Source organism: Drosophila teissieri, chromosome 3R, assembly GCF_016746235.2.
Source record: "Drosophila teissieri strain GT53w chromosome 3R, Prin_Dtei_1.1, whole genome shotgun sequence".
Lineage (NCBI taxonomy): Eukaryota > Metazoa > Arthropoda > Insecta > Diptera > Drosophilidae > Drosophila > Drosophila teissieri.
Window position 1 is genome coordinate 6,047,581 of NC_053032.1, and position 25,993 is coordinate 6,073,573.

General features: G+C 40.9%; 1 protein-coding gene across 1 annotated transcript; it reads right to left on the reverse strand.

The window, feature by feature from the left end:
- Window positions 1–1,245: 1,245 nt before the first annotated feature.
- Window positions 1,246–19,238, reverse strand: LOC122620006 (homeotic protein labial). The gene is made up of 3 exons (XM_043797266.1): window positions 17,931–19,238; window positions 2,700–3,118; window positions 1,246–2,132 (listed from the first exon to the last, which is right to left on the reverse strand). Exons 1-3 carry the CDS (start codon window positions 19,123–19,125, stop codon window positions 1,878–1,880), a joined length of 1,869 nt encoding a protein of 622 aa, XP_043653201.1. The 5' UTR covers window positions 19,126–19,238; the 3' UTR covers window positions 1,246–1,877.
- Between the last annotated feature and the right edge of the window lie 6,755 nt (window positions 19,239–25,993).

A 25,993-nucleotide genomic window follows, 5' to 3' on the forward strand; every position in this document is an offset into this window, starting at 1 on the left:
GAACGTCATTTACAGCAATGACTTCCTGTTATTACCGTTACAGACAGAAGGAAGCGTTTCTGACCATATAAAGTTTATATATTCTTAATCAGGATCAAGAGCCGAGTCGAGCTGGCCATGTCCGTCTCGAAATGTTGCCACATCCAAAACTGACACGCCCACACGTTTGGAAAACTTTTTGATTTTTTTTTATGTCTTGTAAATTTCTATCGATTTTCCAAGAAGCTTTTTGCCACTCCAACGCCCACAAACCGTTCAAAACTTTCACGCCCATACTTTTGAAAATTGTAAAACACGCCTAAATTTTTAATTTTGTTTTTCATATTGGTTTTTTCTCCAATTCCTACGATATTCCAAAAAATGTTTAAGTTTTTGGTTCACACTTCCACTACCCGAGTAACTGGTATCTGATAGAACAGGGAAAGTGGTTTAATGAATATATTTATTTTAATTACCTCTGATTCGAACCGGCGATTCGAACTAACGTACATGTCTTGAATTTTTAAGGAATGTGTATTTGTTTTGTCTGAAAATAAACCGCGAAAGTGAAATATCGTTGAATACTGGTTGTTGAAGCTAGATTGATTTCTCTTAAATTTAAGACAATCCACTTTTTCTCTTTTCCTTAGTAATATTTTATCTGTTAATTTGAAAAGCAAATAAGCTAGTATTCGTCATTATTTCGAAAATTGAAGCTATTTACTGGTTTAATCATGAAATAATTCCAACGAAGAAAATATAATGGAGTCTCGTTCTGATTTCAGGTTTCTAATATCTAAATCTAATATGTGGACTTAAAACCCTATCTATCAACCATATGCAAAACCGTTTTTGTCAAAGGAATTTGATGAATTTCCTGGATAATTTTCTTGTCGCAAAAAAATCAACAAATCCCAAAAAATTCACATTTTCACAACCATGTGATCAATTTAAATATATAAAACTTAATCCCCCAGCCATATCTGTCCATAAAATGATAGATTTGCATATGGTATTTTGACCATGGCTCTCGCTCTGCAATTAATCAAGATATCATAGGCAGTATTTGGTTTGGTTTGTGTGTCGGCTGCCCTTTCCAGTAGAAATCCCCAGTCGAATGTTATTTCTCTTATCGGTGTACTTGGAAATCGGAGATTACCAAAAATAAATACGTCCACAATTCACTGGAGATATGTTTGTAACACCCACACTCGCAATAACTTGTCCACATGGTTTATTAACAATTTGCAATCGGGTTTCGTTTATTGTTTCTTCATACAAGTGGAGTACAGCTATAATTATATTACAATTAGGACTAGATTAAATATACAGACGTACATCAAGATTGATTTACCGATTACTTTTAAGCACAAAACGAATAACTCGGGCATCCTAGAACTTAGCTAATAATACTACAGACGAGCTCTGGTGGTGGCGGGTGGAATATAACTAGGGGTTTCTACTAGGTATTATTGTTACTACTAGTTATTGGAAAGTTTTAAATATTTTAGATTTCTGTTTTGATTTTGTTTGTATCAGTATTTTTTGTCAATTGCTCTGCGTGCTTTTAAGAAAGTTTCTTTTTAATTTAACCCTGAGTTCAGTTTAAGCTAGTCCAATAAACTTCAGCTGCGGCATGCGAAATGTAAGTGTAAGTATTTACATCCCCTACATGAATATGGCACCTAGATTCCACTAGTTGCTAGCGTTTGATTACAGATTTTAATTTGCTATGTGTGTGATATATTATTTCTTTCATTATCTTGTACCCTCGCCTAGCTTAGTTCTTTAGATCTTCTGTGCACTTTCTATTAATTTATCACAACGAAATGCGTCAATATTTTGGCGGTAGCAACAACAATAGCATAACAATTACAACCATCAACGAAGAAAACCATTCAACTTTGTTGGGTTGTGGGTGCTGTTAGTGTCATGGCTGTTGTGGGTCCTGAAGGTGCTCCTGTGGCCAGGTCATTCCCGCCCAGATCGCTGCCCTGCGACTTCACCTGTAGTTCCGGCGGCTGTGGTTGCTGCTGCGACGGCTTCTCGCTGAGCACGGACGTGGAGTGCTGCGTCAGGATGTCCGCCGGAATAAGGCCCTCCTTTACCCGCTTCTTCTGCTTCATGCGGCGGTTCTGGAACCAGATTTTGACCTGCAAGCACAGTGGAAAACATTTTGAAGCCAATTTCGAGATAGATATTTTTAATCATAAGTCAAACCTATTTACATTTGTGCCTCAATTTAATACAAGTATATCAATATGTACCGTGTTGTAAAAGCATACATAATAAAAACAAGAGAGAACGCTGTAATAGAGTTCCTCTTATATCAGATACCCCCTACTCAGCCATCGAACGTGAAAGTTTAACATTCTTTTTGTCGCATCAATAGAAATTGGCAAAAAAAATAATAAAATACAAACAATTTCAGCAGTGTGAGCGTGGGACTTTTGGTCTGTTTGTGCGCGTTACAGTGGGCGTTACAAAAACATTTTAACGTTCATACGGACGGACAGACGGACATGGCCAGATCGACTCGGCTATTGATCCTGATCAAGAATATATATGTATACTTTATATGGTCGGAAACGCTTCGTTCTGGCTGTTACATACTTTTCAACGAATCTAGTATACCCTCTTACGCTACGAGTAACGGGTATAAGAATTGTAGAAGTAATTAATGAATTATGCTAATAAAAATAAATTGCTTGCTTTCTCACCTGGGTTTCATTTAGCTGCAACGTATTGGCGATTTCGATGCGTCGCGCCCGCGTCAAGTAGCGATTGAAGTGGAACTCCTTTTCCAGCTCGGTTAGCTGCTTATTGGTGAAGTTCGTCCGGCCGGAGTTGTTGGTGTTGCTGGAGAGGCTGCAGCTGCTCATTCCGGATCCGGATCCGTTGCCCAGACCCATGCCCATGCCGTTGGGATGGGAACTTCCCGCCGTCGCATTGTTGGCCATTATCAGGGAGTTCTGCACGGCAAGGACGCCTCCGATCCCAGGGGATCCGTTGCCCCCAACGACCACAGGACCGCTCCCGACGCCGGTGCCCCCGCCTCCTCCACCGCGGCACATGTCCAGCTGTCCATTCATCTGGTAGTCGTGTATGCTGGCGATTCCACTGGCAGGTAGTTTCGGTGCTGGAAATATAAGGACGGTTGTCAGGCACACTGGGCAAAATTTGTACACCACAAAGCTATTAAACGGTAGAAACTGTTCAGCAAGGAACCAAGTTGCTCATGGGCAAGATGAATCATTGGAATAATTACCCTTTTGCAACTCGGCAGTATGTATAAACTATTCTAAACATTTAATACATTAACTAGGTAATAAAGAAAAGGTTTCGTCTAATCATTTAGATACACATATCAAACTTAAGTTTTATTAACTATTTAATGTAGCTATAAGGGATGCTAATTCCAAATACTATGCCGTCATTTTTTTTTTCTTCAAAACAATATATTATTTTTGTGTAACATGAGTTCTGTCCTTTTCTTTGTTGTGGTTCCATGGCAAAGGGAGTGAGATTCAGGTGAAAGGCCGATCCCTAATGCTGATCCCTAGCTGTCGCAGCTAATCATTGTGAGAGTTCCGATCCTCGCCGGCTTATCACCCCCAAACCCTCTTGCCCATCTCCTTTCCGTTTGACTTTTGGCTTGTTTGCGTGATTTTGCATTTTATTTATAATTTGGCATGCGCCCCGTGGCTAAATCCGACGATGATGAAAATAATTCCTTTTGGCCGTTTGCCTTTCCATAGAAGGATTTAACGCGCTCAATAGGTTTGTTTGAAAATATTGGGATTATCCTGACGGCGGGCATTCTGTAACTTATCTCTGGATCTGTGATTTTGATTTCGTGGGAGGGTCAGGAATTATTATATTTTTAGGTTTGCCTGGGACCTGGGATCCTATTTTCGTCCGGAAATTTGTTTAAGTCGTGGTCATTGGGAAAGCGAATAGTTGCAGGTTCTTGAAAATGTGGTTCGTTTTTATTCTCCTACGTTTCCAATTTGCAAATGTTCTATAGATTATCGGAAAATTTAAAGGATAGATTTTATGCAACTAAAATAGTTTAACGAGAACGTTTACCTTTTCCATACCATAATGGTTTAATTTATGGAGTGTGGTGTAGTAGGGTATATAAATCGTTAGCCCTGTGCGCTCATAAAAAACCTTTTAGCACAATCATAAATCTTAAGGAACTTTCCTACAGCACAAATCTATTAATGAGCATTGTGCGGTCATCAGCCACCAACCTAAAGAGTTTCCTCATGGTCGGATGATGACGACGATCAAGTGGAAAAGTGCCGATTGGCGGCCATATTAATACGGAATGCCCGATCCCGTTTAGTTATCGAGTTGGTTTAACAGTTTTTAGTCAATTGGCCGCTGCAAGTGTTGTAAATCAAGCGGGAAGCTACGAGCAATAAATAAATTTTACTAGCCGAATGAGTGATGAATTTATGACTGCTCCTCCAAGTGCTACTGGTACCTAATTTGGCATCCACAGTAGCTCGCGAGCACCTTTCGGGGATTTGGGAACTGTTTGCGGATCGATTGATAAGTGCCCAGTCGGTCTGGAAACTCGAACTCGGCTCTACTCCTATCGTAATGCACATAGGAATGTCCAAGAAAACAAGCCCCAGGATTACTCCATTTGAATTTCCCGCTCACAGTCAAACAAACTAAGCAAGCCCGCGGCAGTTGCACCGCAGTCACAGTCACAATCGTAATCGCCTTCACGTTCACATCCACATTCCCTCTCACGGTAGCAGTAATAGCAGCACAGACTGTGACAGTTGCGAGTTACTGCATTCCGGTTAGGCTGTCAATATGCCGTCGCCAATCGCTGAACAGTGGTGTGGGAAAGGTTAGAAAGTTATTCATGGATCAGAGGATTTGGGGTATGAAAATCAATCCCTGTTCTAGGCACTTGGATTTCGTATTACCATGTGGATAAAAGACAGCGCCACAGAAGTTTCTTTCCTTTGAGGTCAAACTTATCCTTTGATCCTTAGTTCCTTTCCTCTTACCATTTAGACAAAAAATACAATGTACAAAATACTAAATTTTTTTGTTTTTTACTCTGTTTAAACAGTAGTGGTAGTCTCCTCATTTGAGAATTGTCTGCGCCTGAGATGCTTTTTTTAGATGGAGTATAAAGCAGAAATACGTACTGAAACGAAATTCGTTGGTACAGATAAGAACGATATCTTCGCACCTATTACTTTATTTTTTGCGTAAAGCACAAAGTTTTGTCCCCTTCGCATCTCCTGCTTCACTGTGGCACGGTGCGACCTCCGCTAGTGGCACGGCTGCCTCGGTCGATGCTGGTGTCGCTCGGGTTGTCAAACATGTCGCGGCCGGTTGGCGGCACTGTCGCTTTTGTCCGGCGCCAAATGATATCTACTTTGTAATATTAGTTTTAGAGAGCATTATCGGGGATCACTTCCACTTCAGTGCTCCGAGCGGTGGTTTCGGCGGGGAGAGAGGTAAGTGGAGCGGTGGAAAGTAGGGAAGCTCCGAGGCATGCAGAGCCGCAGCCAGAGCTGCCCTCACCCCTCCCTGCTGAAGGCCATCTTGAGGGGGTGGGTTGGACGTTGGGCTGGCACCATGGCGCTTAGGTGACACTGTTGACAATCAATGTAAACACCAGTGTTGCTGCACCAGAATTTACCGAAGGGGCGGATGAGTCGGGAAGCAAAGGGGGTAACTAGAGCAGCGAGGGGCGCCACGCCGAGTCAATGTAACTTGATAACATCTCAACTAGCGGTAATTACAATTGCAGGTTTAACGCAGCCAAACGATTGTTTGACTTTTGCATGTCTTCCTTTTCATCACACACACGGTTCTCGTGTGAAATGTGTGTTAAATGAGGAAAATCGTGATTGTCCAAGCCAAGTTATGGGAGTCACTCATGATGAAGGTTACATATGGAGATAAAATAGGCTTAAAGAAATCAAAGACTAATGAAAACATTTTCGAGTTATCATTAATGTTCGTACGGGGGAAGAGCTACTTACATATACAAATATTAATGCATTATACAAAAATGGAGAAAATACCGAGATAACACAATACAAAACAGACTTCAGAAATCAATTAGATTCTCACCTACCAATCTTATAAATACCTTAAAACCAAAGTCACAACTAGTGTTAAGGATTGCGGCTTGTATTAAGATCATCTTGTACTGTTTTTTTGATATGTTAAATTGTTCGTCGGCTTTTATCTATTTCTACTAGTGAACTCTGTCTCCTTCAGTTCCACGGCCCAGTAGAGTTGCCCGGGCCGTGAGTCATTCGCTGTAGAACGGCCATTTTGATATGATATAATGATATTATCACTTCTATTATGCAGGCGCCACTGCCACTTTACGGAGATCCCCACTCGCCCACACTCACACACTTGCTGGCAGTCTGTGAACCGGGTGGCATTACATGGGGTCCGTTTTGGGGCGATTAAGTGGGCCTGGGACCGAACCCGTCGGACGTAGTGCGTGGAACGCCGTCTGGCCGCCGCAGCGGCTCAATTGATAATAATATTTAACTCGAGTGCAAATAGAAAATTATATTTCAATTAAAAGTAAATTGTTTTAATTGTTGATTAAACACAACATCAACGTCAACGGCAACGTCATGTGGCAAAAGTTTCGAGAATCTGCTCTAATCTGGGGCCATAAAAGCGTACAGAAAGCTGACCAAAAATGCTGACGATCGGGGGCTTTGGTGACGAAGTGATTGATCACCTGCGGGTAATTTATTGCCCCCTTGGCAAGGAACCGAAAGGGCCAATATAGACCAAAATATTTTGCAATAAACGGAGGCAGTGTTATTGGCCTCGGACGGGACAGATGTTTAACTCCGTGGGTAGACTGACCAGAGGTCAGTCGGCACTAATTGAGTTGGCAATCTCAGCCAATAACCCTTTTCGGGGGAGGGTTGATCCAGCTAATTAGGCACAGTCAACACTCATTGGAAAGTCGAGGTTCGAAGTTAGGACCCTCTGACTCTGAATTTGACTCTGACTTGACTAAACTGGCATAATCCCGTCGAAAATCCACGAGCCATGTCCATTCATTCTGTCAGTTTTATTTGCCGCCTGTCAACCCGAGACTTTTTCCACATGTCATGCGATGATGCAGTCGTATCGTGGTATCTACATTTCAAACACGAATCGTGAAATGCACAATAACCGAATTCTCATAATTGTATCTACAGATCATCGTTCCCCAAAAATACACAACCCGCTGCCACAGAGGTGAGGTAAAGTTTTCCAGCTTAATTGAAAGTTTTGTATGGGCATAGCAGACGTCCCGCGGCTTATTAGTCACGATGTCTAACACACATGGAAATCGTTCGACAAAGGGTACGAGATATTTGAAAGAAATCCAAAACGAATCCAATGGGACTTGTCTGAGTCAGATATTAACTCTCCATAGGGAATGGAAAAATGTCTCAACTGGCGCCCGAACACATTTTCTTAATCTTGTTAACTGTCTCTTCTGTCTCCCCGGAAGAAGTTTTCAATTTCTTATCGAACATCTTGATCGGGTGTTTACCTTTCGGAAAATTATGTCGCCGTCACACACAAGACAACGCAAACTCGATTTAAATATTTACACAGGTACTCGAATGCACATATTTGTGTTATCTTAATAGCAACGTTTTGGCTACTGTTTTCTGTTTATTCTACTTGTGTTTTCCATTCCATAGATTACGCTGAATTCCGGTAGCCATCTGATAGACCCGAAAATCAAAATTGTCGACATTACTATATTTGTACTACATACTTTTTGCCGATAAGAAATGGCCCAACATAGGGACCTAAAGTACGTTTAAATTAAATTAGGCATGTTCTATCGAGGCGATTGTGATATGGCTTGGATTATATGCTAAAGGGTTTGGGTTTACCACGAAATGTTCAAATGAACTTGGGTGGGATGGAGAAAAAATAAGGATATTATTGCTTGGAAAATAACTCAACAAAATACAAAAAGAGGCATTGTTTTTAATACCATATTTTGTGAATCTATTTGAGTATTACATACAATTAAAATATTCCTATCACTTGTCGTAGAATTAATACTTTTACCGTTCCTTTTTATTTTAGTCCTATATGTATTTAGAAATTTAGTTAAGTTTGATAATTATTTGTTAGATTATCTTTTCCTTCTATGGCGATAATTGGCTGAAGTAGCTTTCCTATCCCCCGGCCGATAGCAGTGACAACTCCACGTTTCCGACTAAAAGCCTTTTTTCGGCTTATTATTGTTGGTGGAAAATTCTTTTTTTAATTTTAGGCTAGAATGTTTGGTGTGCACATTAATAGCAGTGAGTAAGTGAGCAGTGAAATTACTGATTCCAGGGGGTGGGTGAAAATGGAGGGGGTTGGTTTTTCATTTGTATGAGTTACAGCTGCTCTCTTGGTCTTGTGTTAATTCAATTCAATGGCAGCAGCGAAAAAAGTAAAATCTTAATTCGAATAATACATTCTGACAAGATGACGGATCACCGAACGAAAATGCACGAACACATGCGCAGATGTGTGGATGTTCATAGTTTCCCTTTTTGTATTCGTACATACATGTACTTCGTATATACGGACATTTGCTGAAGAGCCGTTGAAATAAGCAAAATAAGGGTGTTTGATTAGACCCTCTAAGAAAAGAAAAAAGAAAAAATGCTCGAATAAAAATGGCTGCCAAATGCCAAAAAAATAACTGTGGGCTGGCACACATAGAATACATATTTCTATATACTCCAGTTGGGTGTGCGTGTGGCTGACAGTCAACACTTTGAGTGGCTCCACTTGACATGGCCCTTAACGTCCAGGAACCCCTCGCAGGGCCCCTATTCAGTCCACCACTTTTTGATGATTTAATTCAATTAATGCTTCATTCGTTCGCACACGCGGCCATGGATATATTCGCACACACCAAGTATTTGCAAATTAAAATGTCAACAAAACAAATTTCAAAACATTTTGCCTCTCAAGTGTTTGGCAAGAAAAGGTTTCTGCTTTTGGTCCTTTGGCTGGCTTAAAGAAATATTTTCGACAATGATGCTAATGTCATCATCAATCTTCGTGCCTGCCGTGGAAATTCGTGCAGACAAGACGTCGAGCCTCAGACTTGAGGCCGTCGCCTTCAATTCTGCCGGTACATATATCTGGGACTGGGGCTCATAGGCCTCCGGTTTGCTTTGGATTTTCCGAGGCCCCACAAAAAAGTGTGTGTATAAATTTTCATTAGACAAATTAACAAATTTTACCGACTGGTGCGAAGGGGTGGGCCGTGGTTTTGGGGCCTGCGAAGAGACAAGTGGCATTAGCCAAACTGGCAACTGACTTGACTTGTTTACATGAGATAATTTCTATATAATAAATCATTTTTCCTTCCCTGTGTATTTTTTGCTTAGCTGTTTCTACAAAATTGAGATTTTAATTTTGGTGTTATTTTTTGCTTGTCCTTGGATTGCAACTGTCATACGCAAGTGTTACGAGGCTTAGGAATCACTTGGGCATAAAATCACGAATCATGTGCTTCAAAGTACTTCATTCATTCGAACGTAGCGATGCAAGTCGATGTGGCTTCATGAATTTAACTGTAAGAATCTGTTTTAACGTAACAAAGTCTATTTCGAGAATGTAATAATATCTAGTGAAAAAGCTAAGATTTAATATTAAACATGGGGAGAATTTTATTATTTAATGTACTTATGAGTGCACAATAAAATGTCTTATTACCCATGAGTTGATTATGGATCATGGCAAATAAAAACATAATCGATTCGGACATTGTTGTTCACCATCAATTTTCAATCATTGAAACAAATCTTTTCAATCTAAACTAAGCCAGTATGGGGTCGTACAGTTAATACCCTGATACCACCCTTCTGTGCCTAGTGGCCGAGCCTAAAGCTAGATAGGATACATCCATCAGCTGGCTTCGTTCCGGCTGGAATGAAAACTAAATAAATCAAGTTGAAGTTCAAGCGTAAATGGCTAATGCCTTTCTGGCCACTAGAATGTCCACTTTAAAGCCGCCTGATTTCTATTGTCGTTATCGGCGGTGTGGTGGGTCAGATCGGTTAGATCGGCAGTTAGGCGTGGTGGACACCTTCCCTAATGTGCCCTGATATCGTCGAACGGAGTGAGAGACGAGAGCAGTAAAATTGGGAACAATAATCGAAATCAACAATGGGACTTCAAATTGACAGCTTTCGGTTACCATTTTATCTACTGTGCGGGGTACGGAGAGAATTATTGAAATGAAATCACCATCGCACACCGGCACACTGAGAAATAGAGACAATTGTAGAGCTCTGGGGCTCAGAGCGGTCCCTTTGATTTGCAGATCAATTGCTAAATACTCGAGCTTTTTTACCAACTATTCAAAGAGCACCGCAGAGCAAAAGTTTTCATTGCCCGAACCATTTGTCTCATTTTTTTGGCCACTTTTTTAACGGCAAATCAGTTTGGTAACAACTTAAATGGTTGGCCGACTACTGTTTGCTTCGTCAAATGATTCATTAGATCGCAGAGTATTTTGTATACCGACGCCGCTTACAGCGAAAACCCATTTTGAGTGGCATGGAGTTCCTTCAAGAAAGGGCTTTTAGACTTGGCCGGAATTTCCGCATTTCATAAGGCGTTTTCATTGATATAATTATATTTTTAAATGTAAATATTAAGCACAAGTATCAATTAAAGTCTTGGCAATATTTATTTGTTAGTAACAGCTTGGGCTTTTGTCACAACTTCCGCAAGCGATAATCCACTTTACTTTCGCCCCTAGACCACTTCAGGTGAAATATATTTTTAGTAAATTGACTTAAAAATAGAGTTTATGTAGGTAAGGACAGAGCTGAACCTCAAAAGTCCCACCACAAATAAATCACAATCAATTAGCTATACATTGATAACCCTATCAGACCGAAAGTTTCTTGAGAAGTCGAAAGACTACGATGACGTTGTGCAATTTTGCAAGCGGAAAGAAGGGAAAAAACAAAGAAAAGGCCAACCCAACGATATTGATCCGCATTTATCGTCGATAACGCCATGGAGGGGGCTGAGTGTGTTTGGGCTTGTGTCAGGGCACGTAACGCGATACTTATATAATTTACTAAATTATACACTTGAAAAGTATTAAGGCGGCCCGCGACGCCGAAGGAAACGAAATACGGGGCGCCATGGATATAGACGAAAAGAGAACCTTGGGCCAACGCCAACCGAATGCAAACAGCAGATAAGATATCCGTATCCTCCGCTTTTGGCGCACTGTTTGCACCAACTGTCCGCTCAGGCAAACAACTCCTCATCACAGTGTGTATATTTGTGCTTAATATTACATAACGCAGCGCGAGCAAGGACATCGGGAATGCGCACCCTTGAGGGATGTCCTTTAATGCAGCGGTGGTTGGGCTGCCACACATTTTTGAAACGTCAGTTTCCTCTTTTTTCTTTCTTTTTCCTTGGCCTCTGAGGGTATATGAGGGTATGTTAAACTTGGCCAAATTGATGGAGGACTTTATGAAATCTTCTATGACTTTCCTTAAGCTGTCTTCGGTCTTTAATGACAATTGTAAACCAGCCAGGTTTAGGTTTAACAATTATTTATTGAATAAACAATCATTAAATCACAGAACAGTAGTTGAAATTGCAGTCGACTACGACTTTTAAATCGGTACAAAGACTTAAGCTATTAACCCCTAGTACCCAGAAATTGGTAGTTCGAATCTCGCCTACACCGTTCCGCCTTCATTTTTTTGGGAGCAGCTCTTCCAGTTTCTCCCCTTCCAAACTCCATTGGCTGTCACGCGGACTGGACTAATGTGCTTCCCATGTTGTCCCCAGAAACACGCTTGGAATCGAGTCAAGCCTTATGGAAATTATGGAAACTGACGTTTTGGGTGTGTAAACGTCACTGAGGCAGTGCAGACGAAGTCCGGTTAGGATAGGGATTTGGATCCGAGACTGACCCTTACCTGTCCTACTTAAGTGGTAATTATTGTAAGTACTGACCGGGGCTTATCGCCTAACAAATCGATTCGTTGATCGGGCAAAGGCTAGGCTCCTGGGGTTTGGGGGTTTCCTTCGGACTTGGACCCCCGAGCCCTGATTGAGGGGTGGGTGGGGAAGGGGAACGAAAAACATAGAGCGGGGAAAGAAATTTAATAATACGCTTTCAAAAATGTTAACTCAGCGCGCGCCAGCGAACAAAATTTGTCACGACACATGCCATACATTTTTTTGGTCCCGGATTGGACTTTTTTATTTTTGGTTGAGGTTGGAGGAGGTAAACGAAAGCCTGAGATAGCGATGGGAGCGTGATGGAGAGCTTAAAACTTTCAACAAAAAGGTTGTGAACCATTTGTACACAATGTTATTAAAATCTTTAAACAATTTTAATGAAGTTTTCTAAAATAACTTACTAAGGTTCAACAAAGTTATGCAACTTACAGCTTTGCAGAAAATTAACTTAAATTATATAATGGGGTAAAATTTGTATTGAATCCCGCTGGTTGTGATCGATCCTCTGTGATGATCCTTTGAATAAAAACTGCTGATTCGACTATAAATATATACGTATATAGGATAAATCTAAAGAAGTTTCGATTGATTTCTTAAATTGCCTATTTGTTGAATGGTTATTTAGAGATCAACTTGATAGTATTAACATGTCTATCATTTTATGAATGAAAATTTGATAAATAATTCGTCGACTAGAAGGGAATAATAAATTTCGTTAAAAGTTTGTACCAGGAAGAAGAGCTGGATAAGCACGATTGTCCGTATGTCTCTCCGTATTAATTTGAGATAACGGGAACTATAAAAGCTAAAAAGTTTAGATTATACGTGCAGATTCTAGAGACGTAAACGCAGCGCAAGTTTGTTTCAGAAGACGTATACTCCCTAGCACGCCCTTGCTAGGGTAGGTAACGGGTATCCGATAGTCGAGGAAATTGTTGTGCTTCAGATCTCGCTTCGCTCACGCTGCGATCCCTAACCAACTGGTCTCTGCGACCCGGACAAAGGCAAAGGTAAAGGCAAAGGGCCCAGCCACTGACGATGACGACGTCGGTAACAGACAGGCGGGCGGGGCTCCCAGTCGAGGTCTCAGTTCTGTTCGGTTAGGTTCAGTGCGGCTCGGCTCGGCTCGGATCGGCTGGGCTTGGGCAAGCGTTTGATGTTATCTCGCATTCCTGGTGGTCACTTTTCTATCCACAATATCATTTCATTTAAATAGTCTGCTTCATTTGGGGCAGGAGTCTTTGTTTCGGGGTTCTCGGTCGCCACTAGCTCGTTTATATATCTTACCAATTTCTGTTTTGAAATGCACGTAATTAATTCATTTCGTTTTCATTGTGGCACATTCGTCGCTCTTCGGTCCGCGTCGCGTGTTGGTGTCAAGAAATATCAAAACATCACATCAAATAAATGTTGAATAAAGCAAGCGAATGCCCCTCTTTGGCCACTCCCCTGACCCCTGAACCTCTGGTGGCCAAGAGAACTAACACCTTTGCAGCCTTTTGGCCAAAAAGTTCTCTGCTGTTTGTTTTTTCCAACAACATTTATGTTAATTCGAGTTTCCTTCAGTTTTGTCAGCTCTTTTCATATTTCATATATTCTGGGCAGTAGCTTGCGTGTGGAAATTCCCACCCACCCTCGGGGGAGTGGGTGAAATTCACGAGCAAAGTGGTAGATCGTTTAAAAAACAATAAAACACGAACAGAAACAGAAACAGAAAAAGCAGCGAACTTCCAGTTGCCATTAATTAAACTGTTCAACCACAACAAGGCTAACCCGCCTCGATGGGAACTTTTCAATTACGACAGGGCCCACCAAAAGACTAATAAAAACAAACAAAATTATCACCATGCCAGGTCGTAAAAACATTAGTTGGGTGCTAATAAGGGATATAAATTCGAAAGATAGGAGATAATCAATGATGGAGGAAGGGTACGTATGTTAAGAGATTACCTAAAGAAATTTCGAAAGGATACATCTTAACATCTTATTTTTATAACCGTTACTTGTAGCGTAAGAGGGTATACTAGATTCGTTGAAAAGTATGTAACAGGCAGAAGGAAGCGTTTCCGACCATATAAAGTATATATATTCTCGATCACGATCGATAGCCGAGTTGATTTGTCTATTTCCGTGTGTCCGTCCGTCTGTCTGTCCGTATGAACGTCGAGATCTCAGGAACTATAAACTATAAACTGAAGACTCCAGGGACATAGACGCAGCGCAAGTTTGTTGGCCTGTATTGCAACACCCACAACCCGCCCGCAAAAACTGTCAGTGATGAAATTTCTTCTTCGCAATTCCACTAGCTGAGTAAAGGGTAACAGATAGTCTGGGAACTCGCCTATAGCGTTCTCTCTTGTTAAAGTTAATTTTCTTTTGCACACTATGCGTTAGCTTATTCCACTCGAATCTCGCAAATGTTTAGTTCTAAATTCCATAACGCTGACATTTGAATGATGGATAAGTTTTTCGTTTCCTTAGTCGGTTTATTTTTTCAACTATAGCTATTTTTAGTTTTATCTAGGTGTCATCATAATCTAGCCAAAAGTATTTTCGAGATTTCGCGCATTGATTGATATTGGTTACTAAAAAAGTGGAAAGATGTGCGTGTGTATTTGTGTATCTTAAACCAATTCCTAGTCAGTGACAAATCCCTGTAAAAATGTCCATTAATCTTCATGGCAATGGGAGCAAGCTCCTTCCTCATTCCTGATCCAACTTCAACTGATCCCTGTCTGGTTACTGAAAAATGCTGATTAACACATTAGAACTCTTTGAATCGTGGGCTGGTCAGCGGAAATCCAGTCGGTATGTGCGTGAATGCCAATATGTCGAACGCTACCATTTATAACCACGATTGCTGATTATGCTGTTTCCCTGCCTGAAAATGGATGACATGACAGATGGACCCAAGCATGTGCTCACAGCGAGCAGCGTCTCCAGCATCCAGCAACCAGCAACCAGAATCCAAGATGCAGCCCCAACATCCCAGGGATTCCAGGGGAGCCACGAGGCAGCAGATCATTGCTCAGTGACAGTTCGGTTGCAGTGAGGCTCAAACGAGAGACTCTTATTTAAATAATCATTTTTTCTGACAGCCAACTCGACTTCCAGTTCCAGTTCGGCATGCCGAGAAGCAGCCCCACTTTCATTCTGGACTCGGGCTGCATCTCCCAGCCGCTGGGTGCATGCTTTAATTGTTTGTTTGACTTGCGGTCGCCCCTGGAACACATCGAGAAAAATCATATTCCGTATCGAACTCAATAAACCTCTACTTGGGTCTTAAAAGTTCAATTGAGTTTGAATTTTCTTTTTAAATACCTTTTTGTTGAGTCACCAAAATAAAACTAAGATGGCTAGCATGATTTTTTCCAGAGCAGAAGAATGAAATATGTTGGTATTATAGCTAACACATTTTTGAATCAACAATTAGTCTTTTCAACTAATTAATTTTCTTTCTGTGCAATCTACACCTCTCTGCCCTACCCAGCTCCCCATCTTAGCGCCTGACTCCACTTGCACGCGTCATCCGGGGGCTTTTGCGATCGGTAAGGTTCGGTATTGGGTGCGGCGCGTGGGGATTTTGGATCGGCGATCTGGGATATGAGATCTCGGATCTTGGATCGGTTGCGTTCGACTCGGGCCACTGTGGCGTCGTTTAATTGAAAACGATGCATGTAAATGACACTTTTCAGCATTAATAAGAAAATATTTGTATGATTATTGGTGTAGCCGGGGGATTACGTTTGAACTGTAAGTGGTCCGAGGCACGATGCTCCGATATCAGTAATCAGCGTCAGTTGTGCAACTTGATTCATGAACAGGTTAAGTACATTACCAGACCCCCAAAAGCCAAATGAAATTGGTCAACAGGTTTGGGAGGATGGTTGGAATATGGCAATGTGGGTAGCAAATGCGGAGCTAGTCCCTTCAGGAACAAATATAATTCATATTTTGGAGAAACCTTTCAGCATGGCCACATGATTTAAATTATAAAATTACTTGTAGTATTTAGACATAAATTTAAATTTAAATATTACCCAAATGGAGTATAAAATGTCCATCTATTTAAAACTCGACCTTATGTTTGTTCTACAACCTTTCCCAACAATTATATTACAAAATTCAGGGTGAGCCATAAACACGTATGCCCCATTCAGTTAGTTGCTATTTATTTACTCGGCTGACCTCAAACTTTTTGAAACGCAATTAAAGGCTTACGCTCGAATTTTATGCAATTCACGAAGTATCAATACAAATACTCGTTTTTTCAGTGGCAGCTGCTTCTTTTGGATAATCGACGTTTTATTTATCGCATACAATACGCACTTTTCGAATCTTTTTTTTATCAAAGCGAATACATTTTCTTAGCTGGCTAATTCCGAGATACAAAACTCCACTCGCCAATGTGACAAGTGACAACCTGACTGACTGCACAGGCATTGACAAAATTATCTGAAATATGCAAGAAATATGACAAAGGAGAGTCCAGGAGAACGGCGGATATTGTGAGAGGCGGAAAGGGGCGTGGAGGTCGCGGAGAGTTGAGATTTCGTAGCCGGGCTGTAGAGCGGGGGGCAGAGGAGGGCGAAATCTTTGGCATTTGAAGAGACAAGCATATTTTTAGGTGACATGCCCCCGGTTGAACGTCTTTCTTGATATTTTGTCTGCCGCATCAATGCCGTTTCATGCTTGCTAATATTTCTGCAGGGCTAATTGTTCATACTTGTGATCATTCTATTGTCGATGGCAACGTTTTTTAAGTGGTACCTATAAGCATACTCATGATATTGTTTAATCTTTTCGTTCGACGTAATTTCTTTCACATTTTTATTCGATTTCTCTGGTTTTACTGGTTGACTGATTCTTGCATCTTGGCCTGTCAATCAGTTTTGAAAGTCATCGTTTTGCGCTTTTTGGAATTTATTTGGGTTTCTTTCTTATGCTTTTCTCTAAATAACCATCATTCGTATGTATAGTGTGTGTATTTCTTTGCATAATTACTGTCCGATAAACTTAATAAATTCCGTAAGTTTTATGGGATCTATGGAGCAAGCCATTTGAGTTGAAAAGTTAAATATGGCAATTAGCAAGGAATGCGGTTCCGTAATTGCCAGAGACTTCGCCTAATGAGACACGTTTAGTTACCCTTAGAACGCAATAATTTTTTTAAAAATAGCGCAATTGCGTGAACAACTTAAAACCACTTAGAATAACCTAATATGTGAAAAAATATAATTGTTTTCTATTGATTTACAAAGAAAAAAAGAAATTCTGGAGTTCTACGAGTCTATTGACATTTGCAGTTACATTTTGGGGATCCTTTCACTTTCCGCCAACTTGCATCATTCGAAATCTGCACGAATTTACATTTTTATACCCGTTACTCGTAGAGTAAAAGGGTATACTAGATTCGTTGAAAGTATGTACCAGGTAGAAGCGTTCCCAAACATATAAAGTATATATATTCTTGATCAGGATCAATAGCCAATCTGGCCATGCCCGTCTGTCCGTCCGACTGTATGAATCACCTCAATCTCAGGAACTATAAAAGCTAGAAAGTTGAGATACAACATGCGTATTACAGAGATATATACCTATTTATATATCCATATACGGTATACAAAAAAACGCCATCTGATAGGTCCCCGCCCCCCGACTATAGCGTTCTATCCTGTTGATGTTACAATTAGCGGGATTTGAATTTCAAACGACCTTTTGATCAGTGTTAGAAATAAATAAGAGAATTAAATTTGTAATAATCCAAACCCTGATTTCATCCTGTGATTTGAATATCTCAATAAAAGGAATTTCGTAACCATATTCTATATGTTCAAAAACTGAACATAAACGGAATAAAAATCGGATTATTTCAGTACAGTAAACCCTTTCTCAGCTTTCTTCCTAGCTCGACTTACCTTGGGGCTTAGGAACATTCCTCTTGAGCTGCATCCACTTGTAGGTGGGGATGCTGCTGGAATGATTTGGCGACTTTGATTGCGTGCTGGCAGGATGTGCGCCATTCGAGGCGGAGGTGGAAGAGGAAGTGGAGCTGCCAGGGGAGATCACTCCTCCGCGCTGCTGGCGACTCATTGCACCGTTGGGGGACACGGAGTTCTGATGGAGCTGCTGCTGATGTGCCGTTGGAGATTGGTTCTGCGGGTGTTGCGGTTGCTGGTGCGGCTGCTGCTGTTGCTGATGTACTTGTGGCTGTTGCAGGTTGGCCAGGTGTCCGTGGGGCAGCCCGTGGTGTATGTGGGCGTGCATACCCAGCGAGTCCATGGCATCCAGTGCATAGCTGCCGGCCAGGTGTTGCTGGTGGTGCCACATCTGCGACTGCGTGGCCTGCTGCATCATTGGATCCTGATCCTCCAGCACCAGTCCGGGTGCATAGCTGGCGTGCAGCACGGCGGCGTACTTTTCCTCGATCTGACCGGCATATCCGTGAACCGGGGCCTGAGCCTGAGCCGTGGGATACATGCAGTCCAGGTTGGTGTACATCATCCCATTCTCGGAGCTAATGATCGCTGCCTGTTGCTGTGTGTTGCTGGTGGCATTTGCATTGGCGGCAGTGACAGGTGAGCTATTGCTGGGTGGTGCAACTGTGGCCACGGCGGCGGTGGCGTAGTACGAGTGCACGGAGTCGCTTTCGTAGTAGGAGTCCGCCGGAGAGTGGCTAGTGGGGTGCAGCGGCGTGCCCGGATTTCCCGTGGTCGCACTCGTCGTGATGCCGTACTCCGCCGCACTGGGGCTGAACAGATGCGAATGCGGATAGAGCTGTTGCTGCTGCGCCTGCTGCTGATGCTGTTGCTGTTGCTGCTGCACCACCGGGTGGCTGCTGGTGGGCGGTGGCGTCAGCTGCGCCTGCTGCTGCGGATAGTAGTTGCCTGGGGAGCTGCTCTCGTAGCCATTGTAGGTAAGGTGCTGCTGGTGCTGCTGCTGTATTTGCTGATGCTGCTGCTGCTGCTGCAGGTGGTGCTGGTGTTGCTGCGGAGCAAAGTAGCTGCTGGCGTTGGCCGCCGCCGCGGATGTGGTGCTGTAGCCGTCGTAGGCATTGGCATGTGGGTGGTGGTGGTGCGGGTGGTTGCCGTACATGCTGCTTACGTCCATCATATTGTCCAGCCGGAACCACACTTTCTCGCCACTCCGATTTACCCGATGTATCACTTAGTACTCTTCACTTGCAACACACAGTTCGTGTAATACTTCAGTAGCTTGGTTCCTAAGAAAATTACGCGACGGTCAAGGGCTATCGTCAGGGGTTTTATCTCTTATCGAACCGAAAACACGACTCCCGGTGGCGATGACGACGACGTGCTGCCTGCGCGCTTTCCAAGTCGTGACTGATTACTGGCCCGAACCCGATTTCTTTCAGACCGCACAACCGCTGGTCTTGGCCACGCCTCCTGCAGGCAGCCTGTGGTCCTGCTTCCTCTCGTGGCTGATGCGTACGTGTTGCGACTGCCGTCTCGCTCGCTCCCAGGGATTTCTCGAATGACTGCCCTTATCAGTGGTTCGGGGGTTAGTCATATGTACATATATACCCGCGTATCGACTACCGGTTTTTGGCAGTTGCCGTTTCCATTTAGATTTTCTCGTTCTCTGTTTGCCAGTTTTTTTGCTTGTCGCCATGGCAGGAGCGGATTGACGTCTACTCAAGATGGGAGTTCCATAAAGGGAATGAAATTATGCAATGAACTGGTGTGGAACTCGTTGGGGATGATCAGCTGTTGATAGAATCGAAAGCTGTTCTCCCAAATGATCCTTCATAGCTGGGAAACATTTGTATACATATGTAGGTAATCGGTCCACCATTTTAACAATTTTTAACAAACTTCTTCCAGATTTTACTTTAAATTGCTTCGCAATTCAATAATAATAAGTGCATTTTCCAAGGTCACTCCCATTTATTAGAAGAACGATAGTTGTCTTAGAAATCTCTAGAAAATAGTTGTAATAGGGACATTTATGTCGAGACGGAAGACTCCTTAAACCTAATTCAATCTAATTCAAAACTCAGCGCGATTATGAGATTCATTTAAGGGGCACTCTCTAACTTAATGTTATTCTAAAGATGGTTCTCCATATTAATGTTTTTAAAATTTTATGTCAGCAATAAGTAGAGTGCTCCCTGGTAAAAATATCTGAATAGTTTCAGAAATGTAATTAAATTCTCGTATGTAAAATATGAAGGTATTAATTCGAAATATTAATTCGAATATCTCTTCGCCCTGAAAATCTTCTCGCTCATGTTTCGGGCCCAGTTCGTGACCAAGGTAATCCACCCCTGCCGCCTGCTGGTAGTATAGAAAGTTACGCCCCTGACCATGCTCATGTCGACGTCTTGTTTTAACTGGAAACCCGATGTTGTGTATTTGTTTTGTGGTTTTGGCACGTTTTAGCATCTCGAAATTCCCAAATGAATTGACGGACAGGTAACGAAGAGGAGCTTGCTATGGGATTGGAAATGCGAACCGGGAACTAGGAATGGGTTTTTGGTCTGGAAGCTGGACGGGATTGCAACCTGGAGGGGCTGCAAACGGATGCTGGCTGTGGCAGCTGTCAATCGTCATTTGCACATATGACAGCTCATCATCTACGGCAGCGCTGTGGAATTTAAATCGTCGTAGAATGTCTTCCCCGACCCCGACAGACCCCGATTCCTGACTTTATCTCCGAACCTTGACTCTGACTCAGTGGGATGCAATTCGTAGGCGCCCCCTAAGAGTTATCCGGTGTAAGGGTCTGTCACTTGGCAGGGATAGAGATACAATCGTCAGATATCTTCATGCACCTTTCACGCACAATGCATCATCTTTGGCTGTCTGGAAAACTTCGTGGTGCGCTCTTTCCACTTTCGGATTGGGAATTTTTCGTTTTTGTTCAACTTGATTGACATTTTCACAAGTTTTTGTCTCTACACTCGCACGGGGAATTTCGGAGGGGGAGGACGGCTGGAGTGGCCATTCGCTACGTCCTTTCGGGCGGTCCTGCCCAACGCTCCAAGGTGATTTGTTATATTTTCGGACAGCAGCAATTAATAGTAACAGGATGTGTGCGAGTGTCTTTCAATACACACATATGTATGTACATATGTACCACAACGAACATAACACGGCCCAAACCCGATCCCAAACCTGAAACTGTCCCACATGGCTAAAGCGAAATACATGTAAGGCTTAGGTATCCTTGTTTTAGCATTCAGTTAGGATTGGGATAATTTATGACAGTTCCTTGAAGTTATGCAATACTTCCTTCCTCTGCAAATCTCGCTTACCGTAATGAAGTTGTTTATAAATCGCAAATGCGAAAACCAAATATGTTCTCGCTTTGAAGTAAGATAGAAAGATATATATTTATGTATGTGCGAGCTATTGCAACAAACGTCCTCTTACTTTCTGTATATACTTTCTCTTACACCAAACTGTTCCTATAAAAAACAAATTATAGGCACATCAGCTTATTTGTACTCTTTTTTCTGTCATGGAAATACTAATGACTAGCAGTAGTAGTAGTAAAGTATAAAGACGCCATTTTTATACCCGTTACTCGTAGAGTACCAGGTTGAAAAAGCAGACACTATAAGATATATATATTCTTGACCAAGATCATTCGATCTCGAATCGATCTCGCCATGACCGTATATCCGTCCGTCTGTCCGTCCGTATAAACGTCGAGTTCTAAGGAACTATGAAAGCTAGAAAGTTAAGATTAGGAATGCAGATTCCAAAAACTTAGACGCAGCGCAAGTTTGTGTCGTGATATTTCCTTGTCCACTCTAACGACCGGCCAAAACAGTCACACCCACACTTATGGAAAATGTTGTGATATTTTTTAATTTTTCTATTAGTCATGTAAAGTCACCCAAAATCGGCCAAAATTGTAACCCCTTTTGAAATTTTTTTTTAATATTTTTTAATTTTTGCGTTAGACCTAGAGATGTCTATCGATTTGCCCAAAAACTTTTGGCCGCGCCCACTCTAATGCCCAGAGCTGACACGCTTACACTTTTGAAAAATGTTTTGATTTTATTTCGTTTTACTATTTTCCTTGGGAATTTTTATGGCTATACCACAGACATTTTGATCACGCCCATTCAGCAAAAGTTTTAAAAATTGTATGAATTTTTTCATTTTATTATTTGTTTTCCAGTCTCTATTGATATGCCAGAATAATGTTACAATTTCTCGTTCGCTCTTTCCCCAGCGAAGGGTTTTAATTTATGGGCTAAGGTCTTAAAATCATTTTTCGGTACTTTATTCTAAATTCCAATGAAAAATTATTTTTTTTTGCATAAACTATTAACCTAAAAAAATTTAAAACTTCTAATAATAGTCGAACTTTAATGTGTTGGACATATCCATCTGTCCGTATAAACGCTGTAATTTCGGGGACTATAAAAAGTTATATGAAAGTTAAGATTAGACATGCTGGTTGCAGTGAGTTTTGGCGACGACCAACACACTTTTGAAAATTCGAAATATATTTTCTTGTCTTTTTTCGAGACTCTGTATTTAATTTTCGAAAAATCGACACTGCTAAGATTATAAAATTTTTAACAATAAACATACATAATTAAAAGTTTAAAAAGTCTTAAAATGTGCTATGGACTATATATTCAACATTTGTCATTTGGAGAGGCAGTTAAAGTGTCACTCCGTAAGCCACAAAGTTTTGTTTACTCTTTCCCCATGTTATGTTAAGCTTTTATTATTTGATCTGATAGAGCTTTAAGTCAATTATGTTCCACTTAAATCCAATTATAAATTCATGTATGTATATCTGTAAAGATCATTATATCGTAACCGATTAACCATTAAAGCGATTTCCACACCACTTTAGTAGTGCATATAAATGTCCGGCCAAGTGCCTGATGCACCTTATAGGTTTCAAGGGATTTGTAAGTCGCGCCATCAACGTCTGTTTAGCGCCATCGAAGCGTCCGAAGTAAGATATATGGGCTAGATGACGTCCCAACAGCTCCGAGAGGCGTCAGGCCTTAAGAGCACAACAAGCTGACGCCAAGTTGATGGGGGCGCCGCAGCTACAGCTCCAAAACCTCTAAAACTTGGAGTGCCGCCGTTCGATTCACGCTGGTTCGATACGATTGTTGTTACACAGCTCTGGTGTCTCCACACGGCAGCCCGTATCTGTCCGTTGTCCGGTTTTCGGTGTCCGTTGCCCGCTGTCCGCCGGTTTTCGAGACGTGACGTGACGAGTAACTGGCGTAATTGGCACTGCAACCAAATTGATGGATTGCCCGGCGCCGACTGTCACCGTTCCAAGAACAAAACTTGGCGGTACTATTCGGGTTTCCTTTGTAATTTTTGGTAAATCGATATTTGTGCCATTTTTTTGTTTCGTGTTTTTTTTTCCTGGGCTTTCGGTTTTGTGCAGCTTTTGTCTCTGTCGTTTTGTTCGCTCCTGTAATGATTAATTAACCAAATTTAGTTTATCAGGCTCTTCTGAGACGGCGACGGATACCTGTTGCATATAAGCCAAGAGTTGTCCTAACTGGTACGCCGCCCCTTTAATTGAATTGGAATTCGGCCCAGGCGAACTCATTAAGTTTATGAATAGGATTTTAAGCTTTCTACCCCAATCTGTTGCTGAATTCATCACATGTTCATTTTTCGGCTAATTCCAAAACTCTTTGCGGGGATCTCGATCAGTATTTTCCTGATTGATGCCTGTAATTGTGGATGCCTAATTTTCCAGAATTTGTATGGAAATTCATCAATATAAGTCGGGGGCTTCGAGTCGGCGACATGAGTCGCCTCAAAACTTATTGAGAGTGTTTCCTTTCATTTTAAAGTGGAAAATCGCATCGTTTATTTATAACTGTTTAAATACATACTCAACCCATTAAACTATACTAAAGCATTTTATTTGTTTTCAAGAATTGAAAATTTAATCAAATCGAACTAGCTGTATGGTTCAATATACCCTTTAACATTTAACAACATATGTATATAACAAAAGGCGGACTAGCATCAAAAACCTCAGAGAACTTTAATGCGAAATGTTTTATGAACATGTACGTAAACACCCTAACCGAAAACTGTTATTATACATATGTATATACCTCGGAAAAAATAGAAGTCCTTAGTACTTCATATAATAATGGCAAATTTTTTTTTTTATACCTAATTAGTTACTTAGAAAAAATACGTAAAACATACATATAATATTCATTGAAGTCCATCAAAATACAAATGTTGAACCATACAAACGTATGCTACAAAACATTCCAAATAATATAACTAAAATATATTCCCGATACATGAATAGAAAACGATTAAAAAAATAATAAATAAAAAAATAAACCATAAAATTTGAGAGCCTAGTTTACAAAAGACGTTCTCGGACTAATGAAAAATATGTATCCTTAATGAAGAAGGATATCTTCTTCACTGCATTAGACTGTAATAATAAAAACCTCAGCAAGGCTGTAACAATACCTCCTTTTCTTTGCGGATGACTCTTGAAATATTTTATATGAGCTTTAGAAAATACATCCATGTAACATGATTACATAATATATACAAAGAGTCGTCTAGAAAGTCCTTCAATTGGCAGGGCGGTGACTGTTACCCTTTTCAAAAAAAAAGCTATAAAGAAGAATTCAATGAAAATTTTATTTATACTTTGTTAGCTTCAAAGGGTGATTTGTTTTCTTCAGTGAATAATAATAATAAAGTTTGTAAATGCCAAACATATTATATTCGCTTAATTTCGTCTTTGGTGAAATTTGAGTGCGATAAACATGACAGAAGGACTTGTGATTGACCTTGACTCTTTAAGATGCAAAATTATGCTAAAACCGGCTTGTAATTGATTATAAAGCCAACGGGCATTAAGAAAATCCTATGGCACGGCAAGAGTCTTTCATTTTTGAATCGGATAAAGTTAAAGCGAGACAACAGTCTGCGCACTCTCTTTATCCGATTCGCAGCAGAAGCGAACCAATCGGAGCAGACTTCCATGGAACAGCCCCTGCTGCTCCAGCAGTCTATCAAAAACAATTTGCTACCCTTGTTTCCCTGCGAAGTACAATGTTTGTGCAAAGCAGCTGAACAAGAAAATCGGAGTGATGCTTAGGCAGAGGATTTATTTGTTGATTGGCAGGCTGGCACTTGGGTGAGTCTGGTCTGGTGGGGAAAGTTTAAATACTTGGAATATTGACAATTATCATTGCATAGAATGTAGCGAAGAAAACAGATAAGGTCAAACATAAGGGACGCTTTCATGATGTTCTCATAAGGTAATTTAACGCATGTTCTTAATTATTATTTATTATTGTTAAATAAACATTATAGTCCAAATTACAATATGTACGTATCATAGAAGAACATTTTTGTAAACCACCCTGTTACCATTTTAATTATGTACATACTTAGCAAATGTAGCACCACCTGTTGGTCAAGAAGAAAAATATATTTCTGCATACTTTTGGGCGACTATGAAATTTAAATATTTTGGTCGTTTTGCTTAGTTGAGCATCAATCTTTATTAAAACAAGAAACAAGTAAATTATTATACATCTTAAGTTTTGTTTTTTAGTCAATACCAATGGGTATTGCTTTTTTTATTTCGATTCAAAACTACAACTGGTAAACTATAACCGTATTGCATACATTTAAAATTGAATATGTCAAACTTTTTCATTAAAGCTAGTATTTTGGGCGACAATCGGCAATATGTTTTAAAGTTGTTCCTGAAATATGGGTTTCTTTCGCTGATATGAATACAATATTATCGGTAGGATAACAGGATAACGGTAGGTCAACAGAAATTCGAAATTCAAAAATATATATTTTTCGAATAATACGATTACAATTATATTTGCCAGTTATCCTTAAAAAAGCAAGTTAATAAAAAGAACTTAAAATTCCTAAAATTTTGGGTTCGAAATAACTGCGTTAAATTATGGAAGGAGCCCATATTCCGACAGCCGGTAAAAAACGGTCTGAAAACCTGT

Coding starts and splice junctions, on each gene's coding strand:
- LOC122620006 (XM_043797266.1), bottom strand. CDS start 19,125: ATGATGGACGTAAGCAGCATGTACGGCAACCACCCGCACCACCACCAC. Junction 3,119..17,930: donor GAATGTTCCTAAGCCCCAAG/GTAAGTCGAGCT, acceptor TTATATTTCCAG/CACCGAAACTACCTGCCAGT. Junction 2,133..2,699: donor TGCAGCTAAATGAAACCCAG/GTGAGAAAGCAA, acceptor CTGTGCTTGCAG/GTCAAAATCTGGTTCCAGAA.